Source organism: Protomyctophum parallelum (genome assembly GCF_964188405.1).
Source record: "Protomyctophum parallelum genome assembly, chromosome: 8".
In the NCBI taxonomy this organism is placed as follows: domain Eukaryota; kingdom Metazoa; phylum Chordata; class Actinopteri; order Myctophiformes; family Myctophidae; genus Protomyctophum; species Protomyctophum parallelum.
In genome coordinates this window covers 41396827-41417072 of record NC_139703.1, presented here as the reverse complement: position 1 = coordinate 41417072, position 20246 = coordinate 41396827, and the positions used below count along the sequence as shown (strand labels likewise).

The 20246-nt window shown below is 41.0% G+C and overlaps 1 protein-coding gene across 2 annotated transcripts; it reads right to left on the bottom strand.

Moving 5' to 3' along the window:
- Positions 1-99: 99 nt before the first annotated feature.
- On the bottom strand, positions 100-15938 carry padi2 (peptidyl arginine deiminase, type II). Of its 2 annotated transcripts, none has more exons than XM_083771739.1 (16): positions 15711-15938; positions 12680-12851; positions 11728-11797; positions 11211-11272; positions 10985-11102; positions 8777-8935; positions 8352-8539; positions 8152-8255; positions 7470-7581; positions 6423-6530; positions 5878-6029; positions 4010-4157; positions 3589-3682; positions 2816-2901; positions 2349-2501; positions 100-1464 (listed from the first exon to the last, which is right to left on the bottom strand). In XM_083771739.1, the coding sequence occupies exons 1-16, from the start codon at positions 15869-15871 to the stop codon at positions 1234-1236; spliced, it is 2118 nt and encodes a 705-aa protein (XP_083627865.1). In that variant the 5' UTR covers positions 15872-15938; the 3' UTR covers positions 100-1233. The 2 variants fall into 2 exon arrangements, with proteins under 2 accessions (XP_083627865.1, XP_083627866.1); XM_083771740.1 differs by lacking the exon at positions 15711-15938 and adding an exon at positions 14874-15139.
- Between the last annotated feature and the right edge of the window lie 4308 nt (positions 15939-20246).

Here is a 20246-nt window from a genome sequence, read left to right as displayed (position 1 = left end):
AAAACCGAGGGAGAAACGCAGCTAAAAATCCAGAAAAACACGTCCAGTGTGCAGGGACCTTTACCCTTAAACTCAGCTCTATTTCATCATAAGATTACCTCTCCTCTAATTTCAATGAAGATAACGGTGATATAGAGGCATTTTTTCAGAAATGTTTTATTCAGATAAATCCGTTTTTTACACACAGATAGTGGAATATTATGTTGACATTCAGCTCGTTTGATTTGAAAAGATTAGTCCCTGCTGAAATTAAAACACTAATGGCAGACACTTTTCATATTTACAAAGAAAAACACCCATACAGATAGAAAAGGTTGAGTTAAAATATAAATTTTCATGTTTGTATTGCAGACATTCTAATTCAATGTCAAGATCAAATGTTTTGTTAGCTTCACACCACCCCCACAGATCTTTGACCTTTTTTGAGTAGGTGGATTTCGCCCCCTAGTGGTTGAACGGAATATTACTGTGTGGTACCTGTCAGCTCACTGTACTTGTGCTTGTACTGTACATGTCCAATTCAGTACACAGATTCTGAGCCAGTTTGCTATGTGCTTGATTCTGATGATTGTATTATTCTTTTTTGCAGTCAGCTTAAGCCCTTGTTCAAAGTCTTGTTTGTAAATATAGCTTTTCACCCTTTTGTAAATAAAGCAAAAAATAAAGTGCCATAAAGATGAAGGTACAACACACATGTCCTATGATCATTTCTCAAACATGATGTCATTGGTGATATGTTGTGGTCTGTTCCAAAATCATCATGGTTTGGGAAAAAATAATCTACAGTACACCTACTCTGACAGCTATTTTTGGAATTCCAGCTGAGGCCACTGTATCTACAGTACTTCTATGCAAAAGATAACAGCCTCTTTGTCAGTAAGACCTCTCATACTGCTCAAGTGGAAACAGGCCTCTCCTCTGTCACATGCTACAGGATTAAGGAGATCCTGTATTTGTAAAACTGGAGAAAATGTGGTTCTCGCTGAAAGGCTTCTTAACCAAATTTGAAAATACATGGACATTGTCTGGACTATTCGGACACTTGGACATCCTCCCCTCATTCATTTGATTTTCCTCTGTATTTGTATACAGTACATGTATAAAAAAAAAAAAAAACATAGGATTATTCACTTAAGCTTGTGCATAATTAAGGCATTAAGATACATTTCCAAACGAACAATCTTGAACTTTAGTTTTTAAAGTACCCTCCTCCTACATGACCCCACACCCAGGTTATTCCAGGTTCCACCATTTGAAGTCAAAGGGCTCCCTGCGGACATTGGAGCCACAGTGCACCTCGCCCAGCTGTTGGTGGTAGGAGGCGAAGTCATCGATGAACGTACAGGTGAGGCCCAGGCCTTCCATCAGTGAGCACATCTCTGCCTCCAGGACACAGCGTCCATTCACCTGGGGCCCAAATGGCTTAGGGACGCCCAGGCTTTTCCCCAACACAATCATGTTCACCTGGAAATGGAGAGAGATATCGTTGTTGAGCAGAAACCGTGTGTGTGTGTGTGTGTGTGTGTGTGTGTGTGTGTGTGTGTGTGTGTGTGTGTGTGTGTGTGTGTGTGTGTGTGTGTGTGTGTGTGTGTGTGTGTGTGTGTGTGTGTGTGTGTGTGTGTGTGTGTGTGTGTGTGTGTGTGTGTAGAGCAGTCAAAAATTCTATGAGAGGATGGAAAATCGTTTTTGTTTTTATTTTACCCTGTTTCATAGGCCACTAATAGTGTTATTACCTAACACTAACTGTGTTACCTAACACTTGATTGTACACTCATTATGGGGGTCTTTGAAATTATAACGTTTGAGAACCATTGTGCCATTTTATTCCTCCTCGTATGATGCAAACATAACCAAAATACCAGTTCAACACCTAACAAAGCATTTTGAGCATTTTGAGCTTTAGATCTGCCACTTTATCAATTTGACAAAATAGGGAAGCAGGTTGGAAGTGGTCAAGCCATTTCCTGAAAAGTAACTGTTTTGGACATAGAATCTTAAGTCTAAAGACTGATGCGACAATGTATAATTGCTTAGTTGCACCTGCAGCAGGAAACTATAGCTATGCTCAAAGCTGCTCATTAGATCATTGTTCAGGGGTGGACTTGGAAAAACTGGAAAAACATTTTGAGCCTGTTGGCGAAATGTTACCAAAAATAAATCAGTAATTTGTCTCTTTTGCACCAATGAAATCTTAGAGCTTATTTTTATGCCCCGTTTTACTACGGTGTACTGCAGCGGGGGGAAAAGCCAATGTGGGATGCGTTGTGAGCTTGTAGATAGGCTACATTGTGTGGGACATTGGTTCTAAATCAGTCATGATGAACATAATGAGGTGTGCTTGCTCGAACCATATCTGGGTAGTAGGCCACGGCTCTGTTCTCATCTAACTTTTCTCCGTCTTCCCCGGTAACCAGCTTGAACAGGATGGGCACATCAATGATGTCCTCATCGTCCAGACCCAGCTCTCTCTTCAGGACGTCCCTGTTCCAATCTATACAGCTCTGTGTGTGGGAGAAGGGGTGTGTGTGTGTGGGGGGGGGGGGGGGGGGGAACATAGAACAATTGTGTATGATTATTATTACAAGTTCTAAAATGTCCAAATATGTGATGACCTTTTTTTAAATGCAAACTTTTATTCCAGGTCTGAAATCACACTTCCAAATGCATTTACTTCTCCAAGTTTCCCGTCGACTTAAGAAAGCCTACATGCAATGGCAGAACAGAGCTCGTTTGTTCAACTTGAATCCTGATTATGTGCTGCTAACCAAATCACTTTGGTAAACAAGTGAGTCAAGCTTAAATGTTTCCCACTCACCTGCACATAGTTATTTTCGTCTTGGAGTGACTCATCATTGAGGAGCTCGTCTACTGTGATCGGTTCCGCTGACTCCAGAGTCAGACCTTTTTGAAAAGGAGACATTTAACAGAACTGAGTGACATGTCACATTCGCGAGTGTGTCACCTGCTCTGTCATTTTCACTCACCCTGAACATATTATTGCTTTGGAAATTAAAGTGAACCACTTAAACCTTAGCATCCCTATACTGGGCACAACATAATAGGCGGGCAAAACAGGCGATCATTTGCCGACATTCCGACAAGGAGCTTATACAGTAGATCAATTTGTAGCGAAGAGATTCATTGAAGAGGGAAAAGGGAGGAGACCAATTATAGACCCTTGGGGGACCCCGGTTAATGTATGCATGATACAAGACTAAATAATACACATAATAAAATACTAGTAAAAAAAAGGTAAACGTTTATTAATCCCATGGATGAAATTCAGGTGATAGCTGCTCAGGTGGTCATGACTCTGAGTGCTTTCTTGGGGGGGTTTAGGGTTTAAGACTATAAGGGCTCCATTTGTCACAGCTAAACCCCTTATTCCTAAACTTCTTTGCCTTTTTTTACTATTTTGAAAAACCTTTGAATAGTTAAAATAGCCAATCGACAAGCTCACAACGTGTTGATGTAGATCGGCTAGTTGAACTATTCAAAAATGTTTGACCGGTGACCTTCGATTACCAGGAGGCCTCTCTAGATAAACCATAATAAACTGCATTACAAAACAAACTCAGCAAGGCTCACCCTCAAACATTTTGGCTTGTCCATGCCCATCATTCTGTAAGCCTTTGAATAGTTTGTAGCCTGCATCTGGACTTGCCAGTAACAGCCGGAAGCCCTGCACAGGGACACAAGACAACATTAACTCTGGTGTCTTCATGACACAGCTTCAAAGCCCTGCACAGGGACACAAGACAACATTAACTCTGGTGTCTTCATGACACAGCTTCAAAGCCCTGCACAGGGACACAAGACAACATTAACTCTGGTGTCTTCATGACACAGCTTCAAAGCCCTGCACAGGGACACAAGACAACATTAACTCTGGTGTCTTCATGAGCTTCAAAGGGAATAAAGTGAAGCAAACAGCTAAGGCTCTCTTTATCTCTAGTCTTGTTCACTAAGTAGCACTTTTGATTGCGTTTGTTTGAGAAGGAATATTTACTTTTCTGTCAGGCGCCGGCACAAAAGTCATAAATTCGTCCACATGGCCGACAAAGAGCCAATCAGAGAACAGAGCGATGGGATCCTGCACCTTCTGTGCCCAGAGGAAGTCTTGAACCACTTGAGCCATGTTGCGGCCTTGAACTGCCCTTTAATAAAAAGCATAGCATTTCACTTGATTGTGCACGCTCAGTCAATGTATTCACTGTGCATAATAATACTCTATCAAATTTATCTTAAAGATGGAGTGCTGTGATTTTTTCCCACCCTAAATTTAAAACATGATCATCAGGTAGTATTATTATTATTATTATTATATGAGGAATATTTTTTTCCACAAAAAAATGTATTTGTTAAAATGTCGTTTTTATGCGGACACGCCCAACAGTTCATTAAGTACGCCTGGTTTGCCTGGTGGCTGGTGAAAGGAGATCCACCTGAACACCCACAGCTGTTGTATGATAAAGGGGGAGGGGATGATATTTTGATGTCACTATATCAGTTTTTTTTTCCATTGGTACGGTTGACTGTCGAGGTTTCAGCCTCCAGGAAGAAACCCTAAATACAAAGGGAAGCATCATTGCACATAGCAACCACACCAAGGCAAGCAAACCATTTATAGGTGATCTGCCTCCTTAAATTTCCTCCAAATTTAATTTGCTCAGAAATGGTCTAAACCTCAGATCAAATGTCTGGCTACGGTGTGTAGAACCAGCCTAAACATTTGAGGGATTGGACCCTGGTCGTGGAATGACCTACAGTCCAGACTCAAATTGGCCTTGAAAGTTCCTTTGAGAAGTTTAAAAAGAAGGATCATCTTAAATGTACAGTCTAACACCTGCACATGTTTAAATGTGTACTAGCCTTTGTACAGGCCCATATATACATATACATGCACACACACTTATCCCCCCCCCCCACACACACACTGTTTATAATGTACATTGTGTATTTGCTCTGTGCAATTTCTTGCGCCCGGTTACTGTACCATTTTGGAGATTTGTTGTATATATTATATATCGGTTGCTTGAGGTATGTCATGGATGTATCATTCCCTGTTGTGTAATTTGACATCATCATCATACTATAATCATACTATAATTCTAACAATGTCTGAGTGTGTGTGTGTGTGTGTGTGTGTGTGTGTGTGTGTGTGTGTCTGTCTGTCAGAAACAGTGCCGTAACTCCTTACTGCCTGCACCAATCAGTCCCACTTTTCACACAGGCATTGATCATATGAATCTGGAGGGCGTAACGAAGCCCTTTTTTCAATTTGACACATTGATTATTAATTAATGTATTAGTCAATTACAAACGCACCCGGGCGCAGTACCCTTCACGGCCACAAGGGGGGGCAAATATCTCACAACGGGTAAGGACTAGTATATACAATGTAGCATTGAAGAGTAATTTTGTTTCTGCGTCTTGGCTAGTTTCCACTTGTAAAAGAGACAGTCTCAATGTGTTTTACTGGTTAAATAAAAGGGGTCTAATGAAGTACTGTCACCTCATAAACACATGAATAAATACAAAAATCACAGCACTCCATCGTTAATTACTTATCAGCCTAATTCATTAACCACATGAACCCCAGCATCCCTGTCATAATAAGCAAATATAGGCAAACATTTGCTGAAAACAAACATCTGGTGAAAATTGGTGTCTGTGCAGCGAGAATAGCAAATCTACAAGATGTTGTGACACGTTGTGAGCTTGTAGATTAGCCATTTTCTCTATTGATGTAAGCAAATATAGGGGTTTAAGTGTTTAAGCGGTTAATTAACAAGTTAAATATAATTAGTATAAACATATGTTATTTATTTGTATTATACAAATTAATGAGTCAGTGCCATACAGTGTGTTACTCACGTGGGGAACGCCACTCCAATGATGACTCTGCCCAGAGGGTAGTTCTTCCCATTCACCACCACAGGAGGACTAACCTCCAGGTTACCAAAGGAATCCAGGCTGCCTACCTCACCGTCCTCAGCCATCCGCGTCACATAGCCAAAATCTGGGCCCTGAGAAGACATCCAATGAAACTATTGTTTAAGACAAGGTTCAAGGTTCAAGGTTGTTTATTAGTGTCCCCGAAGGGCAAAAGGTTTTACAGCAGGTCATAACCAAAGTTATTGCTGCTGGTCGCAAGCGTGCGCTGCGCCCGGGCCTACTTGCATCTTCAGAAAGAAAAGAAAAGGGATAGGGGGGTGGGGGAGGCATAAATGGGTGAGGGGTATTGACAGAAGCCTTATTCATACTTCGTACTGACAGTAGCACGTCCACAAGCCCACAAATGAGCCTGTAGATGCTATGCTATATTCACACCGTTGCACTGCAGTAAGGGTTTCTATTAAGCAGAGGCCACACAGAAATAGCTGATTTTGTCTCCATGCATTTGCATGGCTGCTTCTCACCAGTAGGACATCGTATGGAAAGTCCTTAAGGCCACGGTCTCGAGGGGAATCCAGAACAACAGGAAACCGTTGGTGAGGAGAGTCGATGTAGCCAAACTCCAACTCATCCTGGATTTGGGAAGAGTCCAACCAGATGATATGAGATTATAAAATAATGACATAATTTGCACTGAATTATCACTGCCATCTGATAAATCATTGGATACCAACTTCAATGATTTGTATCAAACAGCCAAGAAACATTGTTACCACCCTTGAGCTAGAAGCCTTGTTTTTGAATAGTCAAGATATCCATTCATAGATCCCATAATATATATTTTTCAACATCCTCAATTGTCCTATTGCTACCTTTGCAACCACCACTTGTTACTTTACCCTCTATTGCAGGGGTTCAACTGATTGTGAACGAGGGACCACCACCCTGACTTAAAACCAACCTGGGGACCACTGTTGTGTTGGGATATGGGCTAAGATTTGTGCTTTTGTAACACTTGCTATGCATCCCATGTGTATACATAATACATCCTGCCATTTCTCAACCAATGGTTGAGAAACGGCTATAATTATTGACTATAATTTCCTAGTATTAATGACACAACCAGACAATCCGGTGCACTTCCCCTCTTGAGATTCTGTTGAATGTCTTGACCTCCAACTTGTCAGTAAAATTACTACATGGACATCATAGGTCACCAAGTCATTCAGTTCACTGTTGATCATCTAAGATTTTTTTTTTTTTAAATCAACAAATCCTACATTACTAAATACATGGTCAGGGACCACATGCAATACTTCCACAGACCACCAGTGGTCACCTGTTGAAAACCCCTGCCCTATTTAATTGGATAACTCAAACCATAAATATACAAGATTTAAGACACTGTAATTGTACACTGCCCTGTTGTAATTGATTATGTATCATGATTCACTGTTGTTTTTATATTGTTAAGCACTTTGTCTAAAAAGGTGCCATATAAATAAAGTGTATTCATATTATGGGAAATGTGGCAGCAACAACTTCTAATAGCTGTTCATGTTGTTTTTTACCTGCATCCAGCGATCTCCCCTGTTCATGTACTCATAGCACACTTTGAGCTTCAAGTTGTTGCTCTGGACAAGCTTGGTCATTTCTTTGAGGAACTGGTTGTTATCTTGCGTGCTGTCAATGTTGCCACACAAAAGAAAAACCAAGGTCATTAAAAGTTGCAACTTCAACTGTTAACTAGTGCCTCTGCTTCTGTTTGCAGATGACACCATCAGTGTTATGTATTGTACTCCCAAAATGTCTCACAATGTAACAGTAGTACACAGTAGAATCGCCAGCATTAGTTTATCTGTGTGTAATATGTGACCAGATTTGACTGAGAGCCTGACATCGCGCAAACTCCAGCTTTTCACCAGAGGAGAAAAACTTTTTTCTTTTTTTTAAAATCCAAAATGAGTTAATAGCACAGGCAGACTCATCACATACTAACTAGAGCATGTCTAAAATAAGTGTCAGAGCTGAAATCGACATGTAAATAAATGCTTAAACATGTAGCTAGGTGTAATGTTTTAAGACATTACTCTATAAGCCATATCTCCAAAACTGGTGGGTCAAACTGAACAACCAATATGTCAAATTGAAGCTATGATTCCCTGCTTTCATATGACAATAGCAGTCCCTCAGTTAAATTTAGTCACATATGGTACGGAACCCTTTCAGCATCATCATCATCATGGTTATCACCTGCAGACAAACACCTCTATGGGTCGGAGGGTGTTTGGGGTCATGATCCAGGGTGCGATACGGAACACCACCGTATCTGTGAAGATGGGCGTCTTTGGAAAACCCTGTCAAAACAGTGGGGGGGGGGGGTTATTGATTTTTGGGGGAGAATTTGGGGGAGAATGAATAAGAAGAAGACATAAGAAATAGTGGATTTCTACCGGAGCAATGGGCTCCAACAGACTGAGGTGGATTGTAATGAGGCCGTCAAAGTCTTTGTCTGGGAACCTGAGGCCTTCCACATAGAAGTTCATCTCAGCGGCGCCACCAAGGTAAGGCACTTCCTTAGACAAGTCTTTACTGCTCAGCACTAGAGGGTAGTCCTGGACGAATGCACTAAACAAGTACTCTGTGGAAGAGACAAGTAGACCCACTAGTAGCAGAAGAGTTCAAGACCGTAATAAACTACAACATGTATTCAAACGTTTTCTTTTCAAGGACGCCATATGGGTCACTTTAGCACACTTTGTGTCACATCGCACCACGTCTATTCTCTATTCTCAAATAGCCGATGGTTAGATTAAAGTGGTTAGATTGATTTTTATAAATAATATGTAAATGACAGGGGCACTTATATTCTACTCACTGATGGTATTGTGTACACCGTCAGTGTTAATGGACTTGTCCCTGAAGACTCTGACGCTTTCTGCGTCTGACTTGGAAATGTGCATGGTTAGCTTGTAGCCCTCTGGGAGCTTAGCCGGTCCCCTGGTGCGCACTTTCATCGGGGACATATCCTTCAGATCTGAACAAAAACAAAAACAAATGTTTTATAGAGGTGTAGAATAATTTGTGCCTTGCGCACACACATGCACACACATGCAGGCCTGAGAGCCAAGGCAACCTCCTCTATTTTGGGCGCATCTGTGACTCGAGGAATCCTGGGCAAAGTACACAAATACACATCTGTTGGCACTCGGCCCTCCATATTCTAAACAAAAGCTATATTGAGACACATTAGACCAGCTAATGATGACATTAGACCAGCTAATGATGACATCACTAAATGCCATGTGTGCACACACACACGTACATACACACACACACGCACACACACACACACACAGGGAAAGACAGACAGACTCACAGGCAGGCCAGCACCCACAACAGAAACATGGGGAAAATGCAACACCTTGTTAAATGTCTCAGTATCTTTGCTTCCAAAACAGTGCAATATGATGTATTCTTTTGACACACACACACACACACACACACACACCCACACACACACACACACACACACACACACACACACACACACACACACATCCTTTATTAATCTGTTAACACCCGCCCATAATCCATCGCATCACAGCAAAGCTGTGATTTGAGTTATTCTAAACAATGCTAAAACTAAGATTTCCCAGGGTGACACGCATACCAGCTAATGACGCAAATATCAGGTGCATATACGGAGTTTGAGATCCTGGCACCACACACACACCAATATGATCTATTCTTGCATGTATTTATGTCATGCATTTCACATATATGGAGTTTAAGATCCAGGCACTCCAATTGGACAAGGTCTGGATACAGACAGTATATAATGTGTGAGACTCAGGCAGAGTTCTTCAGTACTTTCCTCGGTCCTTAGTACTCAGTCCTACCCAGCTTTCCTACCCTTCTCCTTTTTGTTTTTGAACATCTTGTTAATCTCTTATATCAAATAAATGGACTCTTGTCATTTTAACTTTGCGACCTGTCCGACTGCTTCATTCATCATCGACGGCCGTGTCCTGAACAGACCAGATACTTCAGAGGCAATGCCACAGTCATAATTCCTCCTAAAGAATTAACGCATCAGTGAATCCATGCTATAAGTCTGGCCCGCCAGGCTAGCAATTTGTGTGAGCTTGTACTGAAAATAATTCAATCACTATTTACACCTGCAAACCTGTGATGACATTACATTTCAAATAGAAGTTGACAATTCCTTTTACAACTTGCTCCGTGGGAGCAGTGTGGAAAATAGGCGACCCATGGACTGATCAACCCCCACGAGGCCCCTGGGCCGGTAATTTCTTTTGGGCCCCCATGGCTGTGGAGATTGTGTTTTTATCATCTTTTTTACCTAAACTTACAAAATCAATGGCTAATGAAGGTCCGAAGGGCCTCAAACCCAGTACCAAGTGGTTCACCTTATTTGGAATTCTTTCTATCCCATCACACTCTGACCATCTGGTCATTGTCCTATAGTAAACTGTTCACATTAATGGAACAAGGGTTACATTCAGAAAGGATCCGTTTACTCGTTTGTAATCATCTGTCTTATGACATTACAAACAACAAAACCTTTGTTGTCTTTGGCCATCCAACCTTCGTAACTGGCCAGATGCCATTACCAACAACAAAATGCTTTGTTGTTTTTGGTCATCTGGCCCTTCATCAGGCCGGATGGTCAAAAAGAAAACAAGTAAACGAATCCTTTCTGATTGTGACCCTTTTTCTATTTCCCCTTCTTTGGAATATATTTGGGGGAGGTAGCCTAGACATTGGAGAAGAATTAAGGTTTTTATTTTCAAACACAAGTTTCACTTTTAACTTCTTAAACTATTCAAGTTTAAATTGATTTGTACTGTTGCTCTGGAGCTACTCCGACCAGTGTTCTAGTTGTTGATTTATGCATGTTAAATTGATTGGTGACAAATGCTAAATGGTTGTGTCTAACATACTGCCAGGTACTGATTGGCTCATCTTTCCATCTCCACTCCAGAAACTATCACCACCTGACTGCGCTTTACACCACTTTGCCTGCTTCCCCAAAATAGAGGCCCTAGCCATTACGATTTACCTGACACTTTGGAGATTTGGTCCTGCTCAGTGTCTGGTTTCTTCCACCAGGTACGCTCTGAGTCACAGTTGACCAATAGAATGGCCCCATGCCCATTGGGACCCCAAGCCCAGGACCCCTAGAGAATAGACAACAAACACTTGATAAGAGAACAGTCACAGCTCAAGGCTTTTGAACTCTTTGTCCACCAAGTTGATCCGATTTGCAAATGGAAAACTTAGCTCACCTTCTTGGAGTTGTTCTTCTCCACTTGACCGTCTCTGTCAGCGTCCACATCCAGAGAGATCTCTGTACAGGAGATTCCAAAATCATTATAATTCATACTAAGAGTATGACTTGGGGTCATTTGGAATTTGGCATAAGTGCTTTATAATTTACCATAGTTTCAATCAGAGACCATTATTTACACAATACAGTGATTAATCCATGACATGACCATGGACTAAATAACTACGGTAACAGAAACCGAACATATGAGTCAAGGTTCTCTGCCTCAGTATTTATTAATGATACATGACTGACCGGTGCTTTTACATTTGGGATTCTCATAATTACCAAGTATAAGAGCTTATCTAGGATATAGAAGGAAATATATTTACAGTATGTGGTGCAGCCATGAAATACATTCTTGAGTCTAGTGGCATATTGGAATGCATTTGAACACATCCACTATTGTATTCATACTACCGGTATGCAATCTGTTAAAACATTTTGCGAGGGTGTTTTATCAGGCTCTTACATACCGACAGCCGTGATATGCAGTACTGCTTTGCTCAAGACTCCTTTATCTGCCCCATAGTACTGGACTGATAGCTTTAAAAAGATATATAGATGAATACAACTTACAAATTCATAGAATATGACAATACCATTATGTAAGAATTATGATTGTACACATGCTAAGGTTGACATCAAGACGAGTATTCAAACTAGTAAATACAGTATGCTCCGTTTGTGATATATCTAATTCAAGTTGCCTAGACACTAAACAGGTAGAACACATCAAATGCAGCAATATAACAAACATGTGAATGTTTGAGGGTGGCTATCTAACATCACTCACGGAGTAGTCCTTTAAGGCACTTTATTGTTTCATCTTACATCGGAAAGGTATGCTGCAAACAGCAACACAACGAACACGTTTCGGCCAGGGGCCTTCGTCAGCGTTGTAAATCTAGTATTCTCCTTCTTCTAAAGTGTTTCCTGGTTAAATGTTGCAAGAGATTGAGACAGTTGGAGTTGTGCGTGCTTCTTCTTTTCGTACAAGCAGTTTATAAGCATTTCTCCGAGTACACACCAATCCTACGAGAAGGAAGTTAACACATAAAGGAAGGCATCTCTGCAGTGGCACTGCAATCGTACCACTGACAGTGAATGGGAGAGCGGTGTGTGAACACTGACAGTACCCTGGTTGGTTTCATATGGACATGATCGGGAGACCGCCGTAGCCAGCTAGTTTCTTAGCTGGCTTATGCTTCTTGATGACTATTTCTATGTATTACCATGAGCTTACTGTAAATCGCTCTGGATTAAGACCGTCTGCTAAATGCCTAAATTGTAAATTGAGATACTGGCACTCATTAGAATGCCTCGCTCAGCCAAGGAAATCATGAGGTAAGAACTAATTGTGGTACAATTGTTCTTAAGAGTTTGAGAACGATTTGCATATGATATAATAAGTGTCATGCATCTCACCTTGCTCTCATTTTCAAACAGACTGGCTTCATTCAAGGTGATGAGAAGCACTGTGTTCCCAAGAAGAGGAACGGGAGAGAGGGGTGCAACCTCCTCAGGTTGTGGGGAGATCTGATAGCGCACCTTTGGACTACCCTTCACAGAGAAGTACTTGGATTGTGGTGGGGCACTCCTGAAAAGGAAGAACAATCAAACCATGCATTTGTGATGCACACCAGGGCTGTGTTTACACAAAATAGAACTACTTTAACAAAAATACAAGCTTTTCAGAAGGAGTAGTTTGTCTTCTCACAAGTAAAGTAAGGCACCAACAGTAGCCTACTGGAAAGTAGCCTAACAACCTACGTAGCATTATAGACATGTTGCACCAATAATGTGTGGTTGGTGGACACTGACTGACTTTTATATTGTCATGCATATTTCAGTGAGTTGGTAACTTTAAAATCAGAGTTCCCACACATTTGAAAAGAATTCCCAAACTTTTCCAGAATATTTAACCCAATTTCCAGGCCTATATAACAATCATTCAGCACAATAATGATTATCTTACTAGTGTAGCAACAATAAAGCATAGAATAATTATGCTATAATTCTATTCGAACTTTTGTGCCAAATGTTTTGCTACAGCACCTATACAGGGCATGCTTCAGCACGTTGTGAGCTTGTAGATCTGTAATTTGTGTCACATACTGGTACATATTAGGCTGCAATCGCGCTGCCCGTTGGCAAATAACAACTTATGTTACCTATTTTGTGTAATGTTACAGTTTTTTTAAATTAACAAAATCAATAGCCAAAAACAATGCATAGCCAGCTATATTTCCAGGACCCTTGATGAATTCTAAACCTTTTCCAGGACTAGAAAATGTATTTTCCAATTTCAAAATATTTCTAGGAATTTCATAACCTTGGGAACGCTGTTAAAATGTATTGAATTTGAATGTGATTTTGTAACTTTTTCCCAAAATGAAGCTGTTCATTGCCATTTTTGACACAGGCTATGGGATCATTAGTGCCAGACTGACAGTAATGGTCCCAACTAATGTAAGTGTCTGCGCATAGTTTGCATGCGCACATTCTGGGCATGGAGTCATGGACTAGTGATCTCTTATTTCAACAGACAACAGGTGGATATAGCCAGCTCTAAAGTTACAGCCGGATTCACACATGAAGTCACTCACATGTTATGTAATATAATGTGTAATGTGAGTGGTCTGTGGTTGTGGTCTATTTTATAAGGGTATAAACACACACAAACACACACACACACACACACACACACACACACACACACACACACACACACACACACACACTATAGAGTATAGACAATACACGTCTAAAGTATTTATGAAAATGATCAGTAATGATCAGAAATACTGTGACAGCACAAATTAGTTAAAGATGTGGCAACTGCACAATAATTACATCTTGCACTTTTTGCATAAAATCAACAGGTGAAATTTATTCTAGAATATGCTATGAAAAGAAAACTAAATGCAAAAACATGAATATAGCGACACTAACTGAACACAACCAAAACACTAATTTGGACTTTGGGCTTGTATACCGCTCAGCTCCCGAAGGTCGAGGCTGATGCTCATTGTCTTGACTGTATAAAGACCTCTCTCACTCACTGCGAGGACAGAATATAAATGACCTCCTGACACAATTCACTCTTTGTTTTATTTGTGGGCATAGAACAAGCCATTCCAACTTACATCCTACACATTATGAATGGTGAATATAAGCAATATCACCACATTGTATTATTGGGTTGTGGATAAGCTTATCTACACAAACTTTTCATCCAGATGGTCTGCTATATTTATATTGAATTATTTACTCACTCTTGGTTCTATAGTTGTATTTTTCTTTTTGGCATCCTTTAATAAGACATAAATAAATATTGGTGTTCAATGTCTGGGTGTTCATGCCAGCCTTGGAAAATGAAAACTATATAAAAAGGTTGCCCACCCAACACCAGCATATCAAAAAAGCAAAGCACACAACCATTTCAAATGCACTCCTTAACCACAAGAAGAGATGCCGGGGTCCTCCCATCCTCTCCAATCATGATCCATCCATCACTCTACCTTTCTTTTTTTACTTAGAGAAATAAGTGTATTTCTATTTTTGCCATGCTAAACTACTTTGAGCACCAACGTAGACTTAGTGGTAATTGTTGGCTTACCTGTTGATATTAACAATGAGTTCCGTCCCGACCACGTGCATAACGTTTGTGGTTTTCCCACTATCTAGTCTGAGCGTCCGTGTATGTGTCATCGTTATTCCTCTAGTCTACGGAGTCTACGACTGCAATGTCTGGAGCTGAGTTTTAATACTAGGCTATTAGCCTAAGCCTACTGCGTGCGTAGGCCTACGGCGCCGTATTAGCACTGCCTACTACTACAGTTACAGTAGCCTACTACTACTACTACTACTACAGTTACAGTAACAGTAGCCTACTACTCTTTCTAAAGTAAGTGCCGTGCCGACTGCCGTGCATTCCTGCTGCAACCGTTTATAAAGGCTGCGCGTTGCAGGCATGCATGTAGTTGATGATTGGTCAGTGGCCAGACAGATACCTAATCTCCCCACCCCTCCCCCAACACACACACACCGCATCCGATGTGAGTCAGTGCAACGGTGCGTTGATTATGTTCAGGGTAAATAGCCATTCATTCGTCAATTTTGTGTTTTGTGCAAACTTGCATGAAACTGCATGGCGATGTGATCGAAACGCTCTCTGATTGTGTAAAAGTGAAACAAAACAACTCGTCACATCAGTCACTGTAACTAACTGGTTATACGGACTCGCCATTTTGTAGAGATCTGAGCTCGAGCTCTCTCAGGTAGGCTATGTTTACAATTACAAAAGGTCGAAAAGGAGATGATTAAATGATAACAGCCTACAAAATGGGCATATTTGACATTCCCACGGGTGTCAGGTCTATATAGCCTATGCCCTATGGTGAACACAACCCAGCAAAATGCACAATAGTCATTTGTTGTTCTTTGTATAGCCTACCTGTTGAGTGTCACCTTTAAAACGGTTCCAATTACATGTAGAACTCTCAGCGGTTTCTCGGTGTCCAGACGAACTGTTCTCTTATACACTTCTGTCAGTTTTCTATTCTGTTGGATTTGGAAAGCAGTCCTCGTTGTCTGTAAAACGGTTTGTTCCATCATAGTCGAATGGGTAGCTAGATTTCGTGTGTAGTAGTGCGAATGATTGCGAGCGTATCTAGGCTACTGACTTTTGTTACCTTAAGTAACCTGAGAAAGGTGGGAACTTGGGAACAAAATTATCCTGCCTAGGGCGGCTACATAGCGAAGACAACATGCGCAAACATGCACTTGAAATACCGAGATGTGTGCCAGTGATCTACTACATAGGTATATTCTAGAACAGTATTATTTTAGACAAAAAAGAAAAACGTGGTTCTCAAAGTACGGTCCGGGGAGGACCCTCAGGGGTCCTGAGGGGAGTGGTCCAGTCAGATACATTTATAGCATCACAATCGTTTTAACAACTTTCATCCTATTCAGCTATTCAAAGCTCTTTTTATCATCTCCATTTTTGCACATTAGCTCTTGTGTTTGCTTCTGACTCTCATCATCAACTTTCTCCTCTCCATAATGTGTGGGTGGGCCCTGGACCATGATTATAGCACAGGGCCACTGGGCAAGGTGAGAGCCAAGCCTGTGGGCCAATCATGATCTTTCAGTCTCTTGACTGTTCATGGGCGACAAACCAAAGGCCAATTACTGTTTCTCTAAAAATTATTACATGATTATTATTCATATTTAAAAAATTAATAACAGCATTTATTGTTATGAATATATCTGACAATGTGCTCCAGATTGTCAATCCACTGATGAAAAAACAGAGCATTAATCAAGACCACATGTCAAAACCAGAGTAATATAGTAAGAGTGGCGACACTAGCGTTGACTCCCATTGTAACAACGGAATGCGGAAGTGCTCATTCTATCTCAATGGGATAGTTCCAGCGATAGGAGCAATGTTTGGAACTAAGTGGGTGCCCATAGTCACCCACTTTGCGGCGAGATCAAAGCGTCTCTACACTCTGGTCAAAACCAACTCACAACGATTATCATTATTGTGTGGCATTAACTTGAACAATAGTTATACTTTCAAACAGATTTGACATATTTTAAGGATAGCTACATGGCCATGGTCACACTGACAGGCGCAAATAACGAAGTCAGCCTAATGTAGCATGGCCGTATAGCTACTGTTTGGGGACAGTGTTTTTGATTGATTGATTGAAGTATTAACAGTTTGCAGAATTACAGTACATTTCAAGCACAACTCAATACAAAAACTGTTAACTGTGAGTGGACGACCCGATAATGCATTACACTTGTTTACAAGAGGGTCCACCTTCAATTCATCGAAACATTTAGAGACGTACAACTATACAATTCTATTTAGCCAAAGAACAGAACAGGAATTCATCATAAAGGAGGTAAAAAGGAAAAAGAAACATATACAGTGAGGAGAAAAAGGGGTGGGCGTGTGGGGTATTCAGATTTTACGGGGGCCAGTTTCGAATTGCAGCCGTCCGTAGGTGCCCTTTGAGAGCGGTTTCGAAGGAGTCAAGGGATTCGCATGTCTTAATGACTGTTGGTAGGGCGTTCCACATTTTGGTGGCATAGGAGCGAAAATAATTTAGTCCCTTGTTTGTGCCGAATCTGGGTTGCACATATAGTTTGTTGCACTCCCTCATGATGTTGTGGGTGTATTTAAGTATTTAGACAGGTACATGGGTATCTTGGTGGTGTATTGAATCTTGTGGACCAGACCCATTGCAAGATGCTGTACTCGTCGTCAACCCTAAGCCATTCCAGCCTGTCAAAGTGGGCAGGGGTGAGGTGGGTTCGGGGAGTGAGGCCAAGTAGTAGCCTGACCAGTTTGTTTCGGGAAGTCTGGAGCCTTGATTTAAGGACCTTTGAGGTGCTGTCGTACCAAGAGGTGCATGCATATAGTCAAAGAAACCTTGTACGAGGGCTCCTGTTAGGGTCTTCAAGGTGTTTTTGTCGACCAGTGAGGAGATCCTGTATAGGAATCTTGTTCTTTGATTGACTTTTTTGATTACGTTGGTGGCCATTTTATCACCGGAAAGATCTGCCTCCAGGATGGAACCTAGGTAGGTCATTTCATCTTTTCGTGTGATAATATTGTCACCCACTCTAACCAAGAATCCATCTGCCCTGTGTGTATAATTAACGGGTAGCAGGTAGTGCCAAGGGATAGTGCAGGGTGGAAAATATGGCCCGTTCATGCATACCACAACACAAAGCCAAGGATGTTGCTAAAAGTTAGAATAAAACATGGACATGACAAACGAAGTATACCAAGATCTACGTATTTGAATAAACATGCTAGAATCCTAAGATTTCAGAGGTTTATCATGAACCTCTTCCACTATGATGCGGCAGCCTCAGAGGCATCATAGTGGAATGAGGCATGATGAAACTCCTCATTCTAATAGCTGGCAAAAAATATTGGCTGACTGAATACATTTGCAATATTGCCAGTCAGATAACAGGCATAAGCTAACATTTCTAGGTATTTTGCATCTCTCTGTATCTTCTTCATACAGACATTTGCATTAGCTAACATTCCTAACTGTAGATTTTTGTATTTCTCTGTGCTGTCTTTGTTCAGAATTTAGCACCAACTGTCCGACTGTAGATATTTTACATTTCTTTGAGCTGTCTCTGTCTATAGTTATCTATTAACTATTAAATACACTATGGCTGGCTTCTCTTGTGACAGTTAGGTCATACATCATCTTATACTTGCAAATATTAATTCTGAACAAAGAAATATATTTTACATCTGTAGATTATGGAGGACGTAGAATACGCACATCGACAGGTGGGTGCTGGGCTAAAGAGACTTGAGTTGACATGGATGGAGCCTACACACCATATACGGTACAAAAACGATTTCGTTTATTTATCAAAATGAATAAATAAAGACGACTTTTTGTACCTAATATGGTGTGTGGGCTCCATCTATCTGTCAACATCTGTGGATTACACAGACTATCAAGACATTCCTACATCTTTTCCTGGTTGATGAGGTGCATTTAAAATAGAAAGGAGAGGTCGCACAACTCGTAGTCCTGATGCCAAACACACTCTTTATTTACCAACGTTTAACATTGACATTGGGCGCGACACATGTATTGAGCTGAGCATCATGATTGAATATTAAAATATTGATGTGATGTATGGTACATGGTCTTGACTGTTCAGGAATCCAGTCTATTTCTATTTGCCCGTTTCTCTGTGTCCAGACGAACTGTTCAGTGATACACTTGGACATTGGTCAGCTTTCTATTCTGTTGTAAAGCAGTCGTCGCCTGTAAAACTGTTTGAAAATCATGATCCATGGTTGATAACTTGTATAGCTAGATTTTGTGTGTAGTGTGATGCTGTAGCGTGTATAACCTAGGTACGGATATAGATGATTTTGTTCTTAGTTATTGTAACCTGAGAAAGGTGGGAAAATTGGGAACATTAACATGTTATCCTGCCTGCCTTCAAGACATAGCAAACCGATCTGAGAGATTACTGAACTACCAATGTGGTCTACAAAAACAACCATCACTTTCAACATCCTCATATTCTATATAGAACTACACAACCTATCTTGATAGTTTGCATACTAGTGTAACCTATCACTAACAAGGAGTTTCTCTTATGATGTATTTTCTTATCCTTCTTCTATCTAGGGTGCAGGTGGGCTCTCCACAGTGCACACCCTTGGTGCTTTTTCTGATCTGCACTCTAGTTTGATCGTCCAGAGCGAACAACAGACAGGCAAGATCCTGGCACTGAGTACACTGGAAGGATCGAGTAAAGGGAGTGGAACCTGTCAGCGGTGAATCGGTGATCACCTTCATTTACTTCCAAAAGGCTTTTGACACGATCCAACAGGGGAAACTGATGAGCATTATCCGGGACAACAGAGTTCCAACATGGTTCCAATGATAGACACAAGCTACAGCCAGACTCTAGCCAAGGTTCAAACCCACAATGGTAACACCAAATATTTTGGGATCCTAGTGGGGGTCCTACAGAGTTACGGTGACACCCCCCCATCCTGTTCATTATAGCGAGACTCGCAATCAATGTCAGAGAAGAGGCACTGGGGGTCCCGTTGGTCCCGATGAAGTCCATTTTAAATATTAAATAGGCCATTCATAAAGAGTACTTTTACTTTTGGTACTTAAAGGAGCACTGCACCCCTTTTCAACCTATATTCATATAACTGGTCCTCACTATCATGCTCAATATAAGATTTTTTGTCTACTTGTCTCTGTCTCAGTGACATCATTGGGAGGCAGATTTGGTCTTTTCAAACTTGTCTTAATGCAAGAACAATGGCTTTGATTATAACATGCTAACTTTCCAGGAAGAGAAAGGCTGCAGTTTCTTTTGGAATGGAATTCCCACTGATGATGTCACAGGTATACAGGCAGGTTTCTGAACTGTACAGCCCACCAATGAAACAGATTCAGTTTCT